General features: G+C 30.7%; 1 protein-coding gene, 1 long non-coding RNA gene and 1 pseudogene across 2 annotated transcripts; 1 reads left to right on the top strand and 2 right to left on the bottom strand.

Annotated features, from left to right (window-relative positions):
* Positions 1-1120: 1120 nt before the first annotated feature.
* LOC105135504 (uncharacterized) lies at positions 1121-2171 on the bottom strand. The gene is made up of 3 exons (XR_844184.1): positions 1967-2171; positions 1778-1831; positions 1121-1665 (listed from the first exon to the last, which is right to left on the bottom strand). It is a non-coding gene; the product is annotated as an uncharacterized LOC105135504 (long non-coding RNA).
* A 5038-nt stretch (positions 2172-7209) lies between these two features.
* Positions 7210-14975, bottom strand: LOC105135502 (tetratricopeptide repeat protein 5-like). The gene is made up of 13 exons (XM_011040398.1): positions 14584-14975; positions 13967-14076; positions 13777-13887; positions 13610-13667; positions 12827-12916; positions 12505-12599; positions 11885-11938; positions 11164-11301; positions 10722-10779; positions 10484-10598; positions 10285-10354; positions 9292-9363; positions 7210-7669 (listed from the first exon to the last, which is right to left on the bottom strand). The coding sequence occupies exons 1-13, from the start codon at positions 14789-14791 to the stop codon at positions 7553-7555; spliced, it is 1296 nt and encodes a 431-aa protein (XP_011038700.1). The 5' UTR covers positions 14792-14975; the 3' UTR covers positions 7210-7552.
* Positions 14976-23353: 8378 nt separating this feature from the next.
* LOC105135503 (uncharacterized) lies at positions 23354-24317 on the top strand (annotated as a pseudogene).
* Positions 24318-26616: the final 2299 nt, after the last annotated feature.

The following is a 26616-nucleotide window of genomic DNA, read 5'->3' as shown; positions in this document are numbered from 1 at the left end:
GCCTAACTTGCCCACCATTGTTGAACAATCATCTCCCTCCTCAGCTATAAATAGAAGATGTATTGATAGCTGAGATAGACCACGAGATAGAGAGAAACACAGAGAGAGAGCTAAGGGTGAGAGTTGAGTTGAGTTGAGAAGTTTTCTCCTCCTCCTTGTTTTGTTGTTTGTATTGCTTTTGAGCTTGATTAATACAAACCAGTAGCTCCGTGGAGTAGGCAAGTTGCCGAACCACGTAAATTTGTGTGTGTTTGAATATTTAGATCTCCTAACACTTTCTACTTGTCTTGCAACATGGGATAGTGTAAGGGAAATCTCTTGATGATACATATTTAGTTGTTAGACAAACACACGCGGGTTAACAGAGAGAAGGAAGGCTGAAATTTTAACAACAAAATCAACTGTTTTCAATCTTGAATAGTGCATGTAGGCCAGCAATAAAGGTATGAAGAAATTTTTTTATAACCATGAAGCTATCTTTGCATAAAAATACCTTAGAGCGTGGGTCTGTTCACAGAACAATACCAAACAAATGATAGGCTTGGAAGACAACCTGTATGCTTGCACACTTTTGTTTTAGGTTGATTATAATAGGTAATTAGAACTACAAGGGAATCACCTGGAAAAACCATTCCTTGATCCTCCACCAAGCAAGGAAGTGTCAACTAACATTGCTTGTCTTTAGAATTTGGATTTTATTAAAGTAAACTACAAAGAGAAAGAAGAACTCAAAACCCTCAACGCCTATATATAGTGACATCAAAAAGAAAAGAAAAAAATCATCATTTGACTATTGATTTGTTCTTCGGTGTGCCTAGATATGAAATTAAGGTATATAACTTGTAGTGGATAGTCTTTGTAAATCTTGAATTAACCAACAAACTTTGAAGTATTTATTCTTCCTTAATTTTCTAGAATCAAAAGGCAGAAAGCATAAGAAAATCTAGCTTGGCCTCTAAGTTGTTATAAAATATGTTCATTAATGCATAAGATCCAAGAAGAGAATAATATGTTTTAAAATTTTTATCTTAGAAAAAAAATGTCAAATAACATAACACATCATGGTTTGATCCCATGTCTCCCTTTTAATTGATGTTATGATGCAATTTGCGTACATATATTAATATAGAGAATTTTCATGATAAAAAAAAGGCAAACATTGATGCTATTTGAATGCCAACAAAAGACTATGTAAGAGAAAATAAAAATTCTAATATACAGAAATTTTCATGTAAAATTACATCTATAGCTCGCTACAAAGTGCTCCACTCAAAATCCACATATTTCCAAAATGCTGTCTAATTTCATTTATTTATTTTTTGTTCTTTCATTTTGTAGACACTTAGCAACGAAGAAAATGGACCTTTACTATGTCCAATTATCTCACGTTTCTCCCCATGAAAATGTTGAACCACAACACGTAAATCCTCAGCTTCTCTGTGGTGGTACCATACTGAAATAAGCCTTCACTTTCCCTGGGATGTAGAGAACATAAACATCCTTAACAATATTTGATTAACAATAACCTGAATTGTATTGTTTAAAAATTGAAGTTCATAATGAGCTTTTCCAATTATATACAGACAAAAGATGGAATGTTTTCTCATTCTCTTCAGTCGCCAAGAAATCTTACCCATTTCCATCAGCGAGGTTCAGCATCGGTATCTGTTCCCGGACACGCACAAAGAGAGTGCAAAAAGATTAACAGTTGGCCTATTTATGCAAAATGGACCCTCAAGAGGAGTAAAATGTCCAGAAAATCAAAGAAATCACTCACCACTTGTTGTGAAGGAATATCAGCAGTTCTTCAACATATGCACACGTTGTGTTCCTTAAACAACAATAAAATGAATTCAATCTCATTCTCGTGTATTGGAAAAAAAGAAAAATTGAATGCAACGTATGGAAAAAACAAAATTCAAAGGAAGGTAGCTTCGTAGATTAATCATGAAGGGAAAAGAACCACCTTAGAGACAACAGCTAACAACACCCAACACTGCAACCCCACCTAACCTATGCATTCAACTAAAATCAGCCCAATCAGGTTATCGACACAGTTTCAAAACCCACGCCTAAAAGCCTCTTTTTCGCTCAGACATGTATAATTACAGTCTCAGTGGCGGCCACGTGGGTACAGAAGAGAGCAATTGTCCCCTTAATTTTTTTCAATATTTTTTATATGAGGATATTGATATAATAATTTGGGGAGGGTTTATACATGGGAAGTGGGAAGTTATTGTTTAATTATATTTTAATATAATATATATTTTCAACTCATTTGCTTAAATTTTTTTCTTTTTTTTTAACTGATTAACAAAAAGTCCTTTTTCCTTTTGAATTGTTGTTGCCTGTCTTTTTCTTTTATACAAAATTCTTTTCAAGTCTAGATAAATAAGTATTTTTTTTACTTTATGTTTTAGGTAAGAAATTTTTTATCTTTTCTATTTATTTTATTATCTAATTTTAGTTTTATTTTTTTATAATTAGTTATTAAAAATATTTTTTTATAATTAGTTATTAAAAATATTGGGATTTATGATAATTTAAGGATTTTGATATGAATGTATTCAAATATATTCAAAATAAATATTTGAATTTCTTAATTTAATCAATTAAATGTTTCCTTTCTTATTATAAATGAATAAATTAATGTTCATGCAAAACCATTATTATTGACATAGTAGATTATTAAAATTATTTGACTAAGGTCTCTTAGTTCACTATAATTATGGATTAATTATTTAATTGAGGTCTCTTAATTTATAATTTACATATATTAATTGTCATTTTATATCACAAATTTATTTGTAATTAATTGTTAATAAGATGTTTGAAGTTAGGAGAGGGCATGGGTTTAAATCTTATAAGTTACACTTTCTCTCTCTTAGTATTTTATATATATATATATTTGAAACTAGAGTATAATATTAAAATTTATTTTACATATTTGACTTAGTGAGTTCATATAATTTTTGTGTGTCATAATTTTTTTGCATGTCTAGAAATAATTTAAATGTCTAGAAATGATTAAATATAATTTAATCAACATATATATATATATATATATTGAAATGAATTTTAATGAATTAATGTGTATTTTACTATGAATATCATATGAAAGATTTAGAATTATTATGCAACTCAAAATTAATATTCATGCAAAACCATTATTATTGGCATAGTAGATTATTAAAATTATTTAACTAAGACTTAGTTCACTATAATTATGGATTGATAATTTAATTGAGGTCTCTTAATTTATAATTTACATATATTAATTTTCATTTTATATCACAAATTTATTTATAATTAATTGTTAATGAGATGTTTGGAGTTAGGAGAGGGCATGGGTTTAAATCTCATAAGTTACACTTTCTCTCTCTTAGTTTTTTTTTTTTTTGAAATTAGAATATAGTATTAAAATTTATTTTACATATTTGAATTGGTGAGTTCATATAATTTTTGTGTGTCTACCTAAAAATAATGTAAATGTCTAGAAATAATTAAATATAATTTAATCAATATATATATATATATATTGAAATGAATTTTGATGAATTAATGTGTATTTTACGATAAATATCATATAAAAAATTTAAAATTATTATGTAATTCAACTAACTTTATTATTCTGTAATTATGTTAATGATTATGTAAATATTAATGACAATAAAAAAAATCATAGGTTCATCAATTAAATTAATACATTATTATAAAAGTATTTCAAGTGTAAATGCTGAACAGTTATTTAAAGATTTAAGTTATATAACTTAATTAAGTTAAAAAAAATCATATTAAAAAGTCATAATGTATTGTTAATTTACCCTCTCATAAAAAAAACCTCTGTCTCCAACGCTGAACAGTCTGATAGGGTTTTTAACTTTTGGAATTGAAAAGCTAACAGCAAGAAACCAGAAACTCAGTAGTGAGAATCAGCAAGCATGCCACTTGGGTCACAAAGCAACAAGAATCCATAACCACCGCGCGTTGAATTATTAGTCTTGCAAGTTCCATCTCCACATCCACTTCATAAAAAGAAGAAAAGAAGAAAAGAAAACGACCCGACAAGATTCGAAACGATCCGTGTTGGCCCGGTATTATTGATGGTGGGGCAAGAAAAGAAAAAAAAAACATTATTTTTTTTAATCAGATTTCTTTTCCGAACCGAGCTTTTAATCAGATGACTACGATGTTTACTTGATGGTCAAAAGTCCACAGATTTAACAATCATTCAAGGCGAGGGGAGAAGAAGGATTATCTATTTTTGTGTGTGGGGAACAGAAAATAATGTTTTTTTTTCTCATGCATCATCATGTTTATGGCCTCCTCTTTTCTATAAAAGAAATAAAAGGAGAGTCAGATTTGAGTACTTAGTTGCTTATATAATAATCACTAGAAACTTATATGGTTATTAATTTTAGGGTCCGTGGGATTAATTATGATGCGCCCAAGCTGATCCAAACATCCACGTTAATCTAAAATAAAAAAGAAGGATTATCTATTTTTGTGTGTGGGGGACAGAAAATAATGTTTTTTTTTTCTTATGCATCATCATGTTTTGTTTATGGCCTCCTCTTTTCTATAAAAGAAATAAAACGAGAGTGATAACCTATTATTTTTTAATCAAGTTAAACACTGAGCTCACGGTAATGTGCCAGATTCTATTCTTGAGTTTAGCCAATCAATCAACTTAATCATATATTAGCTCGTCATAGCCTAATGTTTTTTACTTCTGAAATTTTAGGCTCCATGATTGAACATTTTAGCCTATGACGAATTAGGGATATATATTTTTTCACTTTGTAGCTTCGGGCTATAAAGGGGCTAAAGTGATAAAAAAAAGGTCCCATTCGGTTTTTTTTTTTTTTTTTCAACTCTAGACCTCATCATTTTTGCTTGCCTGTAATTTGCTCTTCTTGCCTTCTACAAGAAATGGGTAGTTTTGATATTTCATATACAGGAAAAGAAATTAAAAAAAGGGAAGCTGTGTCAATATCCCATGATATATGTTAGAGCCTTGATCATAGAGGAAGAGAAGGACAAAAGAAAAAGGTGTCATGAATCAAGGACACGCCAATCATTTCGAAAATAGAAGAGGTTGATTCAATCTCTTAGTTATCAATACATTAAAATATTTAATTTTATACTTGTAATATCAAGCACTTCCAAGAAAAATAGAACTAGAAAATCAAACATACAACATGTTTGTAAGCACAGACTGTATTTTTTTCAAAATTTGAAAAAAAAAATATTCATAAAATAATGTTTTTATGTTTTTAAAATATTTTAATATGCTAATAATAAAAATAATTTTTAAAAATAAACAAATATTATTTTAATATATTTCTAAATAAAAAATACTTTAAATTATTATCTAGAATCCAAAAAAAACAGGGATCAAAAAGGCTCGTAACAATCCAAAACGCAAGTTCCAAAACAAAGTGATGATATCTCGATTTATCATGATAAATGAGAGAGGTCGCAGAGGAGATTTCTTTACCGACGTAGACATTAAACCATTAGAGATTCATCTCCTCAATGGAATAATAATTTGTACGAAAATCGATTGATTAAAAAAAGAAACATGTGTTTGTGTTGCAGTAGAAAGTCAAAGAACCCGAATGGAAGGCCAAAAGTGGAAACCCGCCTGATCATATTCCATGATTTAAGGCGGTCGTGAAACTATATATATATATGCCCATCAAAGCAAGAAAAAACACTTTCATATCAATGAACACTAAACTATCAGTAACTCAGTTAATGGCCTGCACCATGCTTTACGGGAAAGAGGAAACACAAGATTTCAGAGTTCCATTCATGTCCCTTCGAACTGATCGTCATAAGCTAAAACGGAGGTCAGGGGCCTTGACGATGAAGCTGCCACGCACGAGGTTGAAGGCGAAGGTGATGACTGTGGAAGTCCTTCGTAGTGAGGAATCTTTCACGTAAGATGTAAGAGCCATATACAAAAGCACAAACACAAATATAACTCCCCGATGCATCGAGTATTTGACAGAGAACAAATTGACTATGCCTACTAAGAACAAGAAGATTAGAATGCTTCTTCCAAATAATAATCCAAACCCAGTTGAGAAAATTCATAGTTATGGCACCACTCCCAAACATCAAATATATCAACGATGGCCTCAGACTTCGGCAATTTTGCCCGTGTTTCGATTAAGCGAAGAATATCAACTTTAAGCTTAAAACACAACCTACTTGCGTCAACATAATTTGAGTATTTGATATTACTAAGGATATTTTAAAAAAAAATATTTTTCACTTAAAAATTTATCAAAAAAAGATTTTTTAGATCTTTTTATTATTTTTTTATATTAACATGTCAAAATTATTTAAAAAAAAACATCAACTTAAAAACAAAAACTACAGCACTCCTCCCAAACAGATACTCCCTAGTGTTCCAGGTGAGATGTTAACCGTTTGAATGGTGAGGAGAAGAAACTTTACTCTCATCTGTCTTTGAGAGACTTGCAGCCTGATCATCCTGCTATTCTTCTTATTTTTCCTTAGCCTGATCATTCCTGCTATTCTTCTTACTTTTCCTTCCTTCATCAATTGTTGCAAGATGGCATTCACTCCACTAGCAGCCAATCTAGTCTATCCTGGGAGAGGCTTTTAACATGAATCATAACAGGAGGAATGTTAACTTCAATCATAGCACAAGAGACATCTTCAGTCACATCTTCTGCAGTTTTAGCTGCTATTAACAGCATAGAAAGATGATGTTCGTTCTACTTTTGATGAGAGAAATCATCTGCAACAGTCCTGCAATCGATCCCATTCTTGTTACTAACTTTAGCATTCCCATCATTTTCCGATTGATCAGGCAGTGAAAGAACCTCAAATGAATTAACCAGTTGAATTTCCCTACCCTTAAATTTGGCTTCTCAAGCATCACTTCCGAATTTTTACTAGGAACCCACTCCTGCTTATGCTCCTTATGAGGGCCTACTCTCATACTGTGTTGATCATTATTACCAGGAACAGAGATTAGAAATGTTTATAGAATCCCAAAAATTAAAAATTAAAATAAAAATAAAAATAAAGGTGTGGGTTTCTGCCTTCCAAACAGACCAATCAAGAAGTGAAAATATAAGCTTCCAAAGTGACTTGTTGGAGGTTTTGGATTCATGCAGACCAGGGTTTGACTTGTTCTTCTTTTATAATTTGATGCACACAAAAAGTAGCTAATTTGAACAACCTAGCATTTTTTAAAATTTCTATAATGTTCGCCCTTGCAACGTGATTGAGCAAGAAACAATCACTCACAACCTCAATTACAAAAGGGCAAGCAGAAAGATCCATCAATTATATCAAACACATGAAGATCCAATACAATGTAAATTTTCTGTTTTAACAGGTCGACATGGCTTTGACTTTTGACTTGACCAAGAATCCATGCTCGTGTAATTTCTCTCTCTTTCTCTAGCACCTAATCTATTTACAGCCACACAGGAAACAAATCAATGAGAAAACAGCAAAACCTCATTAAGTACACAACTCACAAAATCTACTACTTAGAAACAACAGTTCATGGTTTATGTTGAGCATAAATTGATGACCGAACAGCATGATGAGAAGAGAGAACTTTTCCATTCACAAGAACTTGCTCTGTGAAATCCACACGAACTGATTTGAAATTGTAATGCTGTTTAAATAGACACAGAAGCGAAAATCAGGAATCAGATCATCATTCATCATCATGAGTATTTTCATTAGAAAGAAAGAGCAAGATATTCCAAGGGATGGAAACGTGTCTTGTCAAAGTAGAGCAACGTGGTTTCAAAATGAAGTTTTGCTACCAAAGGGCGATGTCTGGTGTTGCACCCACCCAACGTGTTCATGGTTTCACTATTCCAACCTAATGCCTATTTTTGTTCTACTTGATCCTTCGTCTCTTCCCTGACAAGCTTCCCTTGCCTTGTTGTCAAACACCCATCTAAATGCTAACAGCCTAACACTGCTACCATGGTGTACCACATATTGGTCAATGCATGAATATCATCTAAATTCTTTAGGCTCGCATCAATTTTTTTAGCTAACTCAAAAGACTAGCTAATGCAAGCCACAACCTGTTACTTGCAAAGGATATTGTGAGGAGATGCCTTTTTACCTAGAGCACAGTTTGGAAACTACATCAGAGCGAATAACTAGAGAGGCTGGGTCAAATACAAAACAGTTTGGCAGTAATGGCAGGGTTTGCCTAGTGGACGTGGGATTTTGAGCAGCCAAAACAAGACTGAATCAGAACATCAGAGCAGTAAACAGAGAGGCTGAGTCTGATATCTAATAGGTCAGCAGACATGAATCAAGAGTAGCTATCAAACCTCAACCTCAAAGCTTGTGGTGACAGGGCTTATACTGCGTCCTTGTTATTTCCGCGTGGATCATCTCAACTCTCCACAGGACTAAAGCCCCAAAATATACCCATTTTCGAGTCTAAATCTCTAAATCAGAGTGTCAAGGCAGTAAACAGTGAGGCTCGGTCAAGATCAGCAGAAATCAATCAAGAGTAGCTATCAAACCTCAATCTCAAAGCTTGTCCTCAATCTCAAAGCTTGTGGCGACAGGGTTCATCCTGTGTCCTTGTTAATTCCACTTGGATCATCTCAACTCTCCTCAGAACTAAAGCCCCCAAATATACCCATTTTCAACTCTTTCACCATCACCACCACCTCAAGCAAAAACCTTAACCTTAAACCTTTGAAAGAACATAACAATCATATGCTTAACCATTTACACCTAGATTTGGTAAATTGTATTGCTGCAGTGTTTGTCTATTGGAGAACGAGACTGGAAGAGATTCATGCAATTGGTCATTGATGCCTGCATCATTTATATGCTAAACCTGGTAATTAACATGCAAATACACCACGAAGTTCAAAAATGGGTTGAGAGAAATTTTAAGAAACTGGGTACAAGACAGAATACTAGAAAGAGGAGAGTCTGGGCCCTGATAATGATGGGATGACCAGCTAGGGGACTAAGGGAAAATAAACGTAAGGAGGAAAGAAATTATGCACATTACTCTAAATTGTAAAATTATGATCATGAAAGTCATGGGTGCCACATCTGCATCAAGTTAATAAAGTAAGGAAGATAGAGAAGTGTTATTTTTTATGCTATTGCCATCTAACTTTTCTCTTTCCATATTCAGATGGTTATTAAAAAACAGGCAGTGGAACAATATGCTTTCAAGGCATGTGAGATTCTGGATTGATGTCTGTACCAAAATGAAGAAAAATGCTCTAAGTATGAGGGAGAATATACCTTTCCCTTCCAAGAAAAATCAACATAATGGTAATAAGGCTCCAAAAGTGTTAGCTGATCTCCTTCTTTTATCTGTGAGCAGAAAGAATTATCATCAGCAGTAATATATTTTTGAAAAGGTTATAAAGACAACAGCAAGAGTTTTTGTTTGCTGAATTTAGTGCAAGATTGAGCTCAATAGGCTTATTAAGTCTCATGATTTTGAGATTTACAGGAGCATGAATTGTTACTGATGCAAGGGGGACCTATAGAATACATTGAAGAATGCTTGCCAGCCCAAACACCCCTTTCCTTTTCTTTACTCATTCAACACACACACAGATGATCTGATGACAATAGCTACCTACTTTTTCAGTTATGGCTTCCCACAACTTGCTAGAGCAGGTTGTCACAAAGAAATGATGTTCTTCTAAGAAGAAAACGAGGAGATGAATTTGATCAAATTTTTGAAGTTTTTCCAGAACAAGCAATAGCTTGAAAGTATTGATTAGATGTCAAATAATTAACTGAAAAAACAATTTCTTGGGAATGAACCATTGGGGTGTGGATGGCCTGCCTAATACTAAACCAGGGATAGACTTTGTCTCAGTGGGGGAAAGCAGGTCAGAGGATACTCTCAGCTGTTATAAATGGGGGGAAATGATCATCTAGAGAAGGGTATCATAATGGAATCATCCCTTAAAAAACATGTTACCCAGAAAAAAAAATCAGCTGCATTTCTTCTATAATTGGCATTTTCCCATGTAATAAAGAACAGATGATTTAAAGAGTGTTGCTGTCTGTCTCATCCTTCATGCTTTGCCCGAAGTTTTGAAGGCAAGTTTGGTAGTTTCTGTTTTTCCATGACTGTCCAAACAAAGAGCATTTCCTCATACTATACTGTATTCCACTATTCATATGGAACCTAAACTCTCTTGAGTATTATAAAAACAGTAGAGAAGAAGATTAGAAAGAGAAGAAGGAAAAACATTGAATGAAGCAGGTAACTCTTACTGCATCATTGCGCATCCCATACACCGATAGAACAAAGCATATTTGATTAGAATCACACACCAAATAGTACCTGCAGAGAGAAAGAGAGAGCACTATGAAACACTGAAAAGCAAATCTAATAATGTTTCACTGATAAAATAACACAAGTTGAATCCAAGAGTAGCATGGATTTACATAGCTGGTTTTGGAAGAGGCTTACAGGGGAGTGGCATTCTCTTGCTTGACAAAGAAAAGCACTTTTCCCACTATTGCTACTGCTCTGTTCAGGCCCTCTGACAACTGATCCACAGAGGCTCTTTTATACGAAGAATTCACTTACAGGTGAAAAGGCATGCAACAATGATTATTACATTCCATTTGAGAAAGGAAAAAATGCATGATTACTCAGAACTGAAGTGTACCATCAAGAAAAAACACAAAAGAGTCAGGTAACTTACAATTAACAGCAGCTAGAGATGATGCCAAAGAAGCAAGTCGTTTAGTTCTAGCCTGGCCCTATAAATTCAAACCTCAAAAGAATCAGCTGAATCTCAGAAGAAAGGGAGCATTCACACACACACACTTCATGTGAGATCTGACATAAAGGAAAGGTTAAGACAACTTGTAAAGTTAAACTATGCTTTTTGAGATTAAAGATTGTTACATAAAATCTTCTTAGCTTCTTAGTTTAAGCAAAGCACTCACAAATGTAACTAACATTCATGGATTCCCGAATCCTCTTTCTGTTTCTTTTCCCTTATCATTATTTTTACTAACACAAATACTTTAAAATGACAGGTGAAATCATGCTATTAAGAAAGAGCATATTAAAATTGCAATGAAGCGGCAACTAAGAGTGCCATGTTTCCATAACAACTAACATAAAAAAAATTGCAATACCATCAACAGATTCTCCAACTTATCAAAAAGATTAACCATCTTTTGAACCTCCTCGGTAGCATTGAGACTAGGATCCTTCAAGGCAGCAGCTTCAAACCCACTAAGGGCCCTTTCATAATTCTCTAGATAGTGGTTTACCTGCAAAGAGGAATTCCTTATATGGTATTATGGTATAAGTAGCTGAGCAGTGCTTGTCACCTGAATAAAAATTTGGAAGCTCTGCCAAAGCAATGGAATTGTTAAGTCAAATTCACCATTAAGCAAGTGAATTTATTGCTCTCGTTAAGTCTTCATCAAGTGAATTTATTGTTCCCTTGAATTTTCAAGCAGAGCCTACAATACTTGTACATTACCACATATTCTAGGAGCATCCTCGTCAATCTCTCAGTTTCTTGCATACCAAATCAAGATGACCAGTGCAAAATGAAAATGCTAATGGAGAGTTTTTGGCCACCAATTCAAAATAAGTTTCATTCCTACTCCTAAATTATTAATTCATCTTTCTTATCCTTTTCACCTAACCATTAGAGGCCTAAAATTGAAAGAGCTTTCGTTGCAGTTTATCACCAATTTTGATCAGCGATGCAGAAGGAGATTGGTGTGTGCATTTCAAAGAAAGATTACACATTCATCCCATGAATTTCTAGAAACTTCAAGCCAATTTCATCATTTGAGAAAGTTGTTTCTGATCAATCTATTAAACGAGGAATTTTTAACTTACAGTGGCACAGTTGAAATATAGATCTGGATTGGACTTCATCCTCTCATCTTTCTCCTGAGATATATTATTAACTGACTTAGTAGAGGACAAAATTCACAGTAGCTGATCTGAAATAAATTAAGAATCTACTCAAAAGAGACTTGTAGAAAATACAAAATGCTTGTAAGCAATGCAGAATGAATCATGATTCACAAGTAATCACTCTGCATAATCAACTCCTATTTAGAAAGGGGTTAATTGGTCCGAACATCCCTTCAACAGGAACTTAGTCATTAACTTCTAAATTTGATTTTGGTCACAATAGTATTTATTTTTTTGGAATTAACAAACTAAAATCAACATGTGATAGCCACGTGATTTATCCTTTTAAAGGACAAGGTACAAGATCTTACGGGACCATGAGTAAGATTCTGTTTGTTAATGAATGGAAGCCTCATAGAGCATTCCAGAAAAAATAGTGCAAGGATCAAAATCAAGAATTTAAAGAGTTAGGGAACAAGTTCCTTCTGACAAAAAGTTCAGCGGAGGTTAGGATCAATCAACCTTCAATTAATCTTTAAGAGATCCATCACTGATCATAAAAAAAAAAAAAAAGGGGGATTCACAGTCTCCACACTTACAGCATTTTGGTATGCTTTTAAAGACTGTAGGAGCTTGCTGTGATCCCATGCCCCAGTCACAAAAAAACTTGTCAAGCACGCATTTCCAAGGTTGTCTGTAAAAAGATGAAACGATGTCAAATTGTCAATGGTATGGAGGCATAATCACTAAAACAAAAATTACAAGCGTGTGTGGCCAGGGGTCAGGGACAGGCAGCATAGTCATCATATATATATATGATGTTGAATATGCTGTAAGAACTCGTAGATTATAAACAAATATAACAAATATTGGAAAAAAAGCAAATGATATGAGCTGATTTGATTTGATGTAAGATCTTACACCAAGAGTTTCCATCCTTGACATCCAAAGTGATCGCATCCTTGGCATGTTGAATGCTTTCCTCAACAATTTGTGCCTGATTTTCAGAACCTACATCAGGGGAAGAAAACTATGGTGAATGTCTGTATTCAAGCACGCTAAAGTCAGATTACAAACCTTTTTCTTGCAAGTTTTTGGGCTCTGAATTTAATTCATTAATTTAGGGCTGTTGCTCAAGTCCTGAAGGCTGGCAATTAACAGAATTTCATGGTGGTCTTTGACAAGAAAATACATGTTACACAAAGTTTTTTAACTCAAAATTGTCTCAAAATACATCCACTGCAGGGACATTAATTTGTGAAAGGATTAATTTTTCACCCACATTAGCACTTCCAACCTGACAGTATGATGATAGAAAATGAAACTTCAAAATCATAGATGTTTTGATTGCCAAGCAATTTTGTCCACCGCTAAGGCTTAGATAAAGTGTTATAACTATTAGACAGCTACATGTGTCATATACACTTCATGATGTGTGGGTCAGAATTACCAGCTTAATGAATTCGGTTTTTTGGGTAGGTTAATACAGTTAGAAGACACAAGGAAAAAAGTGATATGAGGAATTAAACTGATTGCAATAGAATTTACCATTCAACTCATCTATTTGGGCCCAAAACTAAATATGCACGTATTATAAATGAGCAAACCAATAACAAATCCTATGTATCTTTTCCGAAACGCCAGAGAGGCTAAAGGTTTGAAGAGGGTAAAAAGAAGGAAATAAAAAAAACTTGAAATCCTTGCCTTGGGCCATTCTTCTTTCAAGCATTGATAACAGACAAAGTATCTTCTTGTTTGCCCCCTGCACAGCAGCCAGCAAGAATATCCATCAGTATCTAAACATCAAGAATGATAAAAGGATTAAATGTTTGTTAAAACTTATAAAACCTAGCAATTGAATCACAACTAACCTTACTTAGTGCAAGATTGAAGCAATTTTTTGCAGAAGGTAAATCTCCCTTCTTCCAGATGCAGTTTCCCAAACACAGCCAAGCATCTGCAAGTGATGGATTCAATTTAACCTGGGGAAATGAATTAAGTCAGTTCCCAACAATGGACCTCAAACTAAGCTTATTACACCCAAAACTAAATGGAACTCACAGCTTTAGAGAGGTGGTCCTCAGCTTCTTTGTTGTATTCAGGTACTACATCCAACAACTTGCCTCTCAGATATTCATATGTCGCTCGTTGCACAGGTGATTTCCTATATTCTATGAAAAAAACAGTTTTTTCACCAAACATATCAATAAAAAAAAATTAAGATACACTTCGCAGAATGAAAGCCAACAACAACTAATTAAACATGCATCAATTCCACAGGAATTGAAAATTTAAGAGTCAGAAGGTCTTAAAAGAAGTGGAAACTGCAAGCACGTTCATCAAACTAGGAGACATTATTTAAGCAAGCAAAAGAACAATCTTTATCATCGCTAACAAGTACTTGTTTCCTGTTTGTTAGTTCACTAAATTGAGAAAGAAAAAGAACATTTTCCAACAAGCACTGTTCCATGAGAGGTGGGGAAGCCACCTCAGTACCCATATCAAAAGATAGTAGATACGAAGAGATTTAATGCTCAAGAACAAAAGGGTCATTGAAATTATCACAACCCTTTTCAAATTTCCGATCAACAAGCACAAAATCCAAGTTCCCAAAATTCGATTGAACAGGTATATTTTTTTAATTATCAAGATTGGCGCCAGAGAGAAAGAGAACCCACCAAGAGGAATGGAATCGAGGAGGTTGAGAGAGAGATCGGATTGGGATTCTAATTTGGAGATTTTGTCAAGTGGGTTTGGTGGGAAATATGTGTCCCTCAGAATGTAGAGATCATCTGCTGCTTTTGTGGCTTTTGCCCATATATCTTCTCCTTCTCCTTCTCCTTCTCTCACTAGCCTTCTGCCGCTGCTCATCTTTCTCTCTCCCATGTCTACTACTACAACAGATCGGTGTAAGAAGGAAGAAACAGTGGGACACAAACCAAAGTGTCCTTGAATAATACTCTTGAATATCCACGACGTCGTATCCCTAAGCTTAAGAACTATTTTCCCTTTCACATCACAGCAAACCTGTATCAAGGATCGAACGTGAGACTCATTGATAGTATTAAAAATCCCAGCGTGCACGCCTGGGTTTAAGTCTTAGCGTGCACGATTGTCATTCTCGTAATGCCTTACATGTTTAGTAAAATATTCAATGGGCTGTGAGGATTAATCATGGTGCACGCAAGCTAGCCCGGACACCCCACGTAAATCAAAAAAAAAAAATCTTAACCCAAAACACTATAAATTGTTTTGGTTGGGCACTGTACTATTTATTTAGATTGGATTTTCATAAATTGAACATGTTATTACTTATTTTCAATCTCTTAAAAGTCCCAGTGTTATCAATGAAACGTTATTTGTAAGATTAAGAAGATTTTTGAAATTCAGACGCGTGGATGGTTTGATTAAAATCTAACTGATCTAATTGTGATTGATAAAGATTAGAAGTTAATTTAAGAGTGTACATACATCCACACATGTACACACATAATATTTATCTTCTGACATGTTTGTTTTATTTATTTTTATGTTTTAAAAATATTTTAAAAAAATTATTTTAATATATTTTTTCATAAAAAAAACACAATCATTATCATTATGTTTGTAAAGACCTAAAAACAATTTAAAAGTTTTTTATTTTTTTATTTTAAATTAATATTTTTTAATTATTTTAATAATCTGATTTTAAAAAAAAAATAAAAAAAAATAAATTTAATATAAAAAACACATTAAAAATTATCTGTTAATTATAGATATTGTCCCGTCCTCTTTCCTCTTTCTTGCGTTACATATAGTTAATTGGCAGTTTTATGTCGAAAAAAGTTTTTAATAGTTTTTATGTTTTTAGATTGTTTTAATGTATTAATGTTAAAAATAATTTTAAAATATATATTTTTTAATGTATTTTTGAGAAAAAAAAATTAAAAACAACATTCACCACAATCTCAAGCATATAAATATATATTTGATGTGAAATCAAGAATACAAAACAACTTGAAAAATAACTAAAAAAGGTTAAAATTGGTCATTAATTGTGAACTTGATCAATTTTTTTAATGTAATAAACATATTAAGACGTTGCTAATGCTTTTCTAGTAAAAAAAAAATTAATCGTGCAAGGGTTGACTTAATGTGATCAAGTTCACTTGTCGGATCAAAAAACAACTTGGATGGTCAGTAAAAACATAACTTGACACGAAAACATTAAGATGACATCTTTTCAAACTTAAAATGACAGCATATTAGATTGAGTTGGGTCAACCTATGACTCAAGTTACGAGGCAATAATAACCGTATTAAAAAAAAATTATGAAATTTAATTCTTAATCAATTTAATTTTAAAAAATCAAATTAAAAAAAAATAAAAAAACCTAAAAAATATCTCAAGTTAATATCATAGAAGATAAATCAAAATAAATTATGAAACTTAATTTTTAATTAGTTTAATGTTAAAGAATGAGATTAAAAAAATCTATCAAAAAAACATAAAAAATAACTAAATTTAATTTATCAAATTCACGATTCAAATCATGAAAACACAATAACTTTATAAAAAAATAATATAATTAAATTCAAATTAATTTATTAATCTCATAACTTTAAATATGGGATTAGCATAATTTTATAAAAATAAATAAAATTTAATTTTTAATTATTTTAATATTAAATTATAAATTTTCTTTTTAAAAAAATTACTCTACTAAACATGTTAATAAACGAGTTTTACGAAGAGAGTTGAGTGAAATTCCATCTTTCAGTGTTTTTTTTTCTTTCTTGTCAATGAACTGTAACGGTGACGCGTCATGAAGCATGGAAAGTTTGTCATGGTCTCGGTGCCTCACTACCTTAGCCCACGAAAAAAAACAGGAATAAAACAATTGAATGGCATAAGAAAATTGCATGTAACCCCACGTTTCATGACTTGGAATCGACGCGCACGCAATTTGACCACGTTCTTGTCTAGACACAAATTCTCGAAAGCAATCTTTTTAATTCACTTCCTTTTTTAGAATTATTTCAGAGTATATTTTAGCACATACTTTTAAGTGCCAGACTATCCTCTGCATGGTAGTAACATCTTGGTTATTATATGACAGGGGATTGATATCAATGCAGCGGCGGCTGTCACGTATGTTTGGTATTATAATAATTTTTATTGGTATTATAATAGTTTTTATAATTATAATTTAAAAAAACTATATTATAAAAAATATTTTTAATTAAGATTTATTTGAAAAAATATATGTTAGGTTGAAATTAAAATTAAATAAAAAATAATTTAATATGTTTGGTTAAAAATATTTTTTATATTGAGATTATAAAATAATTAAAAAAACATATATTAATATTGATGATTTTTAATTGAAATATTATTGATTTAATTATTGATATTATATTATAAAATAAATAATACTTTATATAAAATATTTTTATTATCTCATTAAACTATTTGTAATTTCATTGTGTATGAAATCCATCCGATAAATATTACAATTTTCATGACTTCATGAGCATACAATATTATTAGGTAAAATATCATCAAGAATAAAACTGAGATTACGATTAAATTCTGCAAGTGTTGCGTTATTATGAGATCTTCTTCTAATGTAATTATATATTGCTATTAAATAATATTAAACATTAATTTTTTGAATAAAACATAATATCTAAAAAAATTTGTTGAATTTTTTAATTTTATCAAGTCGAACTCAATTCAATTCATTTAGATTTTAATTGAAACCCGTTTGGCCCATAATAGTAGAGAGTCAATTAATTCACTTTCTACCTCTTCACTGTTCACATAGATAACGGAGACTCAACTACTGTTCACATAGCATAAAAATTATGCTTTTGTCAAACCTTAGGCACAACTGCAATTTATGATGGATCAAACTAAAACGAGACTCTATTTTTAACTTGAGAAGTATGATTGTTGTTACTTTTGAAAGTGTTTTTTTGCGCCAAAAGGTATCAAAATAATATTTTTTTATTATTTTTAAAAAAATATTTTTAAAATTAGCACATTAAAATTATTTAAAATATACAAAAAAATAAATTTTAACAATTTTTTTTTTTGAAAACACAATTTACATTTTGTTCTCCAGCAACTTCTAAAACATCAATATACATAGCTTGCTACCAATCTTATCTGCAGCTACTATATCAAATCGTCACTAAATATTAGGGCCATATTTGTTTTCTGAAAAGTGATTTTCGGGAAACACTTTTCAAATTTTTCTTTATTTATTTGTTACTAGAAAAGTTGGTTAATAGAAAATACTTTTCAGAAAAGTATTTTTCAATAAAATTTAGGTGGAAAACACTTTCTGAAAGTTATGAAAAATTTAGAAATGTCATATCATCTGCTAATTATATTAAATTTGGTCCTTAAACTTTTAATTGCTATATATATTTTGTTTTAAATATTTATTATTCAATTTCATCTCTTAAAACTTAATTTTTATATTAACTATAGTCTTCATTTTTATTACTGTTATCTATTTTTCCTTGTTTTTTTTATTAAAATTTTCTATCAATAAAATTTGATCTTCATTCTTTTGATTACTACTTATTTTTTTAAAATAATTTATGAAATATTAATATTATTATTTTAATTTCTTCATCTTTTATTTTTTTATATTTGATTTTTATTATTTTGATTATTATTTAATTTATTTAAGATATTTTTTTTTCAATTTTATTCCTATTCAACCTTTTAATTTGCAAGATTCACTCCTTATTATTTTAATAAACGTGAGAAAAATAAAATATTAATAAATTATTTTTCAGATTATTTTTCATGATATAACTAAATACTAAAAAATATTTTTTAATTTATTTTTATTACATTATTAATTATTAAAAAATAATTTACTTTTCTAAATATTATTTTTTATAAAAATTATTTTTCAATGAATAAACAGTAACTAGAATCTCATCGACAAAAACCAAACCTGATCCAAAAATCTTTGTTCTTCGTGGAATCAGGATCCAGTGACATTTTCAACTACTTCCTCCATCATGGCGCACCCCAACACTTGATCCTGATGCCTACGTCCAAGCCATGTCAGCACAAGCTGGGAATTTGATCGATCAAATTTACAAGCTTGGTGCTCGCCGGATCGCTCTATTTTCACTAGGCCGGCCTATTGGGTGTATTCCAGCATGGGCCATCTCGCGGGATTCACGAGCAAATAAAAAAATATTATTTCTTAAATAAAAATATTTGAAATATAAAAATTAATTTTAAACAAAATAAAAATTCAATTTTTTAACCAAACACTATCTTATTCTACGGGTGGATTGCGTGATTTTCGAACACTGTTGTTTATGATCCATCAAATTTTGATTTTTTTATTTGAAATGAAATTTTATTTATATTTTTACATTGTTTTGATGTGTTAATATTAAAATTAATTTTGAAAAATAAAAAAATTAATTTTAATATATTTATAAATAAAAAATATTTTAAACCCTATTACCATCCCAGACTTTATTCTGATGCATATCTCACTTGAAATGGTAGTTTGCTTGGATTTGTCTGTATATTATCTCTGATTTGTACTGGGATGGGTTTACGGAGGATTAAGAAACATTCATTTCTATTCTCGGATGCCACGAGGTTATCTTCTAGGGGGTGTGGGATTTTTTAAATCAAAATCAAATAAATCGTTGTAGTTTGAATACATCGAATGTACGCATGTGTTCGTGACCTGCAACCAGTTCAACTGCCGACCTGTGAAATTAAAAAAAAGAAAAAAAAATAACAGATTTGTTTTCCCCCAAAAGTATTTAAAAACTGTTTTGATAAAAATAACAGTTTCAAAGTAGTCATTCTATAATTATTTTTTAAAATATTTTTTATTTAAAAATATATTAAAATAATTTTTTTTTTATTTTTTAAAAAATTATTTTTGATATTAACATATTAAAAATATCTAATTTTTTTTTAAAAATATTAATTTAGAATAAAAAATATTTTTTTTCAAAAATATTTTTCAAATTAAAAAATGAACATGCTGTATAAAACTGACTTCCCACAATAATCACACCTGTTTCTGCTACAATTAACTCTTATCCCAAGTGATAATATCGCAAAATATCAAAGCAGCTTCGAAGGAAGACTTGGGTATTAATAATCTGTTAACTTTTTTAATTCTGGTAATTTATCTATTATATTTGGCTCTTATAGCTGGTAGCTTGGGCCTGATATTTAATAAATTAAAATATCAAGATATTGATACAGGTAAAATATATTTTTTTCCCTGAGAACTCTACTATGTTTAAGTATTTTTTAAAAAACATATATATTATTATTTTAAAAAATATCTAAAAATATATATATATTAAAAATACTAAAAATTATAAAGTTGTCAAGTTGTCGACCTAACATCTTTAAGGATTTATAAAATAGTTATAACTCATAAGCTTTGTTAAAATGAAAGGTTGTAAAGTTATTTTGTTCTACTAGTATTTAATGATAAATAAATATTTTTTATATAATATTAATAAAATGTAAATATTTACTATGCATTATTAATATTAATGAAAATATATCATGTCCTTGTAAAATTTCTATATATTAAGAGGTATTGAAAGATAAGCATGTTTTTTACCTCAATGTTTTATGATAAGAACAATAAGAGGAAACAAACGAAGTTACGTGGGCCAATGAGAGATCTGCAAAGATAGCTAGCTATGTATTCATTTGAAGTCGGCACTTAACTGAGCCAAGACATGTTGGGTTTTCAATAATGGGTTTCTTAAGCAAATGGATATTTTAAAATACGATTATACATCATTAAGTCACAACAGATCATATCTTTAATTTGAAAAAAAATTTCTAATATTATTATTAACAAAGAAACTAAAAGATTTAGGATGTGCACTTATTTGCTCTTCATTATTCAGGCATAGAGCTACAAATTACAACACGGTCCCTAGATTTGATAGTTTTATAACTTTTATTCTCATTTGGTCCCTGTAACTTTAGATATTTATATTTTAATCTTACATTTTATTTTTATAACATTTGAGTTCTTAGATGTTGAGAAATTAAAAAAAAAAACCTTGTCCGAAAAGAAAGAGGAAAGAGAAAGGTTATATTCAATTCAAAAAAAAAAATATTGATGTTAATGAGTTTATTTCAAAGAAAAAGGCTCGTCATTTTTATATTTAATTACGATGAAAAAAGTTTATCAGGGCTTTAAAAAAATTAATTGCTTTGATTTTAAGTTTTTATATTAATTAAATAGTGATTTAGGATTGAATTTTTTTTAAAAAAAAATTCTTACAATTTTTCAGATGAAAATAATTGAAATTATTGGCTGTAAATCATCTAGAAGACCCGGTTTTTCAATCATGAGAAGCAGTTGGAATTTTTCACAATGAGTGACATGTTGGCTACTCACTTGGACGACTTGTCATCTAATCTATTTTTTTATATATAATAATAGCTCAAGTGGACGGCACATCATCTGCGCGAGTTTAAAAGTCTTTTTTTTTTAAGACCCTGCACCTTTGTTTTATTTAATTGTTTGATTCTGTTTATAACCTGATTCTTTTCAAATTAAATTATTAAAACGGCATCTTAAAAATCATCTAATTATGCCATTTTTTAAATAACATCAGAGCTTTTTTATGGTAATATTAATGATTATTTCATGAATAATTATATATGAATTAATGTGCATATTTAAAAAAATAATTACTCATGAATATTAAATGAGAATAAGATATCTATTTTTATTTTTTTATTATAAATACTTTTTATATTTTTTTAACAAATTATTCTTTTGCTTTTCATACAATCACATAAAAATAGTCGAAATATCATGCACTTGATAAAAAAAACATATTCCTACAAAAAAAAAAGAATAACCAGAGGGATTTTTGACTAAAAGAACGTTGTTTCCATTGAATTTAAACTATTTAAATTTTTATAATTATTTATTTTAACTTCATTAAATTTTTACTCAAATAATCATGATGATAATTAAAGAAATATTATTTCATTAAGATCAAATAAATTCCATGAATAAAAAATTTAAATTTTGGCTAAATAAATATACATTTTTACTTTATAATTTTTACTTTTAAATTTCTAAATGTATTTACTTTAATAATTATAAAAATAAAATCTTAATATGGAATGGCCCGAGAAAAAACTAGTCGAAGACATTGTTATCAGGGATTCAGGCCATCACCTTCCTTGCGTGGCCTTCTCTAAGGAGGCCACAGTCATGGATGCCATGGGTTTTAATGATAAATTTTTTTATTTGAATTTAATATTTTTTGATATTTTTAAATTATTCTGATACACTGATATTAAAAAAAAATTATAAAATAAAAAAATTATTTTAATATATTTATAATTAAAAATATTTTAAAAAATAACCATAATTACTTTTAAAACAGTCACACAGCAAACAATAAATTGTGGGGTTTGAAAAGCTGGTTTGGTGGTGACCAATTTTCAGTAACAAGCCATAAAGAATGAAACATTAATTTGGTGGGTCTAATTTTGCTTTCCTTTTAATTAATTATTGATGATAGGTACCTTTCGTGTGTATAAAATGTATACTGTCCCTTGTCATTGGGTGTGGCCCGTGTTCTTGTATCTGTATATTACTGTACCATTTCTGGCATGTATGCCTTGCATTTCTTTCGTGCCCGTGCCAGCATGTTTATTGCACAGACGAGTTTCAAAACCTGATGCGATGAAAATTAAATTAAATCAACTTACTTCCACCTTCAATTCTCTAATCAAAATAACGATAACGACAACGTCTTTGCCCCCTCATTATCAGTTTCAAAAACTTTATTGAGAAAAAAATATTTATTATTAAGTTGTTTGTGTTTTTATATTATTTATATGTGTTGATGTGAAAAATAAATTCAAAAAAATAATGAAATATATAAATATATTTACGAATTAAAAATACTTTAATTAAAATAAGCACATTCAGGAATTAAACAGCGCAGGTTCCGGAGATTTGAATCGTAACATCCACACGTCACGGGCAGTTTATGTGCCAACTACTTTCGCACAAAATCATGGAAGTGGAAAATCAACTAAACCTATTCAAAAGTTAGGGATTGGAATCAATATAATAACAGAAATTCAGTCCATAAAAAAGTAAGTTACTCGACAAAAAGGAAAACAAAAATATTTATTATAATGTGAACGCAAAGGTATAAAAGAGGAAGGAAAGGCTCAGGACAGGGACAACCCGGTTCCAATAATAGACCGGCTTCACCATTGTTGATAAGGAAGGCAGCAAGCCACCACTGGAAAAGATTTTTTGCAGTCTTGGATGCAAGATTCTGACCTTCTAGGACGTAGCCACAACAACCTTAACAGCTTGCAATTTTGAGTGTATCTGGGACCCACGCGCAATTAACAGCCAAGCAGATAAAGCATAAGCATCTTCTATCCTTTTTCCTCACATTTTATCCCATCAGAACCTAACGCGTCTTTCTCATACAAAACAAGCACCCTTTCACACTTGATTTTTTTTCCATACAGTGATTAGCCTGCCTTTGACTCTCTCGTTCCCTGAATAAAACCCAGAATTTCACCCAACATCTTTTCTCATCAGACCCACAACTAGTTTCTTTCTTCTCCTCTCTAAAACCAGAGGATAAGTCTGTTCTGTTCTCTATCAAGTATAACCTCGACCACCTCTCTCTCAATATGGGCAACTACATTTCGTGCACTTTAGCCATGCCTTTGATGAAGAACTCCAAGGTCGCGAGGGTTGTCTTTCCAACAGGGGAGGTTAGGCAATTCAGGGAGCCCGTGAAAGCAGCAGAGCTCATGTTGGAGTGTCCAAACTTCTTCTTAGCAAACTCGCAATCTCTACACATTGGCAGGAGGTTTTCTGCCCTTAGTGCTGACGAGGAGCTGGAATCTGGCAACGTTTACCTCATGTTCCCAATGAAAAGAGTTAGTTCTATTGTTACTGCCGCTTTTCCCTGCCGCTGATATGGCTGTTTTCTTCATCGCTGCTAACTCGGCGGCTAAGAGAATTTCTGGAGGAAATAACAATAGGGTCTTGCCGGAATCCGGTGGAGATCAGAATGTTCAAGAAAGTCTAGAGGGAAGTGAGAATGGAGCAGCAAGATTGAGCATGGAGGGAGTCGAGGACTTTCCAGCTCCGGAATACAAGTACAGGCTATCTTGTTGTAGATCAAGGAAGCCGATGTTGGAAACTATAAAAGAAGAACCTGTTCGCTTAAGATGAATTGTAGGTGGGTAAATAAATTAATTGTTTCAGTTTGCTTGGCGAGATTACTCTAATTCCCGTCTCTGCGTTTGCTTTCTGAGTTTTTAGCCAACTCAAAGGGTGATAATTAGCTTAATTTGGTGATTATAAAAGAATATAATCTTTTTTTTTATTGTTATTAATGTGTATCTCTGTCATCTTCCATTTATCTTAATTAATTTCACAAACTTAAAAATTAACTATAGTATATATCTCATATATATCTTGAATAATTTTAAAATTTATAAAATTCTAAACAAAAACCTCTTGATAATCTCTAAAAAATAAATTTAGAATATAATCAATTCAACTGTATTCATTAAAATTATATATATAATTTCTTATGAAGAGAAGTGATGTAAAATCATTATTTTAATTTATAGATAATATTTTAAAAAATATTTTATATAATTATTCATGTTTATATTATTTTATATTTAATTTTTATTAAATAAAATAAAAAAATAAGATTGAAAATCATAACTACTCTACCAAAAAAACTTTAATTCAATTTCAATCCAAAACATTAAGTTTTTGGATGAAATTTTAAATTATAATTCTAGCAGGAGAGAGGAGAGTTTAATTTTCCTATTTTGGTGTGTAATATATATTATGGGAACAAAATTAATGTTAGCTAGGTTATATTTTGATCTGATTAATGCAAAATCAGGTTGAGAAATTTGTTACATACTTCTGTTTAATGAACATAATTATATATTTGGTTTATACTAGCTGTTTATTTCGCTGTCTTCGATGTTTCAACTATATATTTACTCATTAGGTAAAAGGCAAGGATAATTATAATAAATTTACGTGTTAGTCAAAATTCTAATTGCAAAGAATTGAAGTGCTTCTGGCTTGGATGGCGAGGAGTATGGGGTACGCAAGTTCAGTTTTCGATGTTACAAGCCATGGGCGTTTTTTTTTAAATAATTTCATGCGTAGTAGTGTAAATACTTTACCTTGGGGGCTCCATTGTTCCTTTATCGTTTTTTTTTTAAATATTAAATAAATGTCCCGCACTAGATGTTATGGCTAACTCAAATGTTTTTCATCATTTGTTATGGCTAACTCAAATGTTTTTCATCACTAAAAAAAAAAAATGTTAAGTCAATACAAGTATATTTAAACATACAAAAAAAAATTATATAAATTTATTAAATTCACATTATTTCAAGTAAACAAACTTGAGTCTATCTAAATTAACATATTAAATTTATGATCTTATCATGATATTAGAATGACTCTGATAAAATAAAATTAAATAAAACAATGAAACTTAATTATTGCATAACTCAATATCAAAGACTGAAATTAAAAAAAAAACATAAAAAGATATCATAATTAATTTGAGTTAACATGTTAATCTCGTGATCATGTATATGAAATTGAAATAACTTTGTCATGATTTATTTTTAGGCCACCGCATAAAAAAATCAAAAAATAAAAAAAAATTATAAACAGTGAAAAAAGGATGTCAGAACGCCTTAAAAATGGTAAAAAATTCATTGAGGAGGTTTTAAAAAATAAAAATTAAAATTTGACAGTATTTTATTGACTGATGAGAGTCTTGTTGATAAAGAAAATATAATTTAAGGAAAAAAAATCTAAAATCATATGTTTATGGACTCAATTAAATTTTATTGAAGGTTTAACTAAATTTATGTAGAGTTTGATTGCAAGAAAAATTAATTTTGGAGTCAATTTCGGCTTTGATCAGAAGAAATTAAGGTTATGGGGTCAAAATCTAATTTCTGAGAGTTAATTTGATCAAATCAAGGGTTTAATTGCATAAATATTAAAGTTTGATAGCCAATTAGGGACTTAATTGAAGAAATACGAAACCAAGGATCAAATTAAAAAAGACGCATAACTAGAGGGGCTGCAATTAAACCAAATCAGGGGTCAAATTTAAGAAATTAGAAGTTTATTGTACAATTGATGGTCAAATTGCATAAATTCAAGACCAAGTACCAAAGTGAAAAAGACAGTCAACTTCAAGGCCGTTGTTGGATTTTTTGCAGGGATACAATTGCATTGATTTTTAAATTAAAATTGTCATTTAGAACTTGATTGAACAAATTACAAATTAAGGACCAATGCGAACTCTGACACGTTTTGCTGCCTTTTTTCTTTAAATGAAATGGCATGTTTTGACCAGAACAACGCTGTTTCATACACTGTTCATTAAAAAAAAAATCTAAAACGGTGTTGTTTTGACGGTATTGTGGTTTTTTTCTTCCCCTAGACATGTGAGGCAGGGGAAGAAAAATATTTTTCTTCCTTTGTTTGCACCGACTTTCCTTTTTCAAAAAGACACTGCCTCCCTTTTAAAAGATACCGATCACTTTCCACGTGTTGGATGAGCGGTGGAGGGGCAGCAGTATAATGGCGGCCCCAGCCATGTCCCTTCCTTGTTTTTGCCTCTAAAAACAGGGGGCA

This window comes from Populus euphratica, unplaced genomic scaffold (genome assembly GCF_000495115.2).
Source record: "Populus euphratica unplaced genomic scaffold, PopEup_1.0 scaffold123.1, whole genome shotgun sequence".
NCBI classification, from domain to species: Eukaryota; Viridiplantae; Streptophyta; class Magnoliopsida; order Malpighiales; family Salicaceae; genus Populus; species Populus euphratica.
The sequence above is the reverse complement of the archived record's forward strand: the minus strand, read 5'-3'. Positions and strand labels throughout refer to the sequence as shown.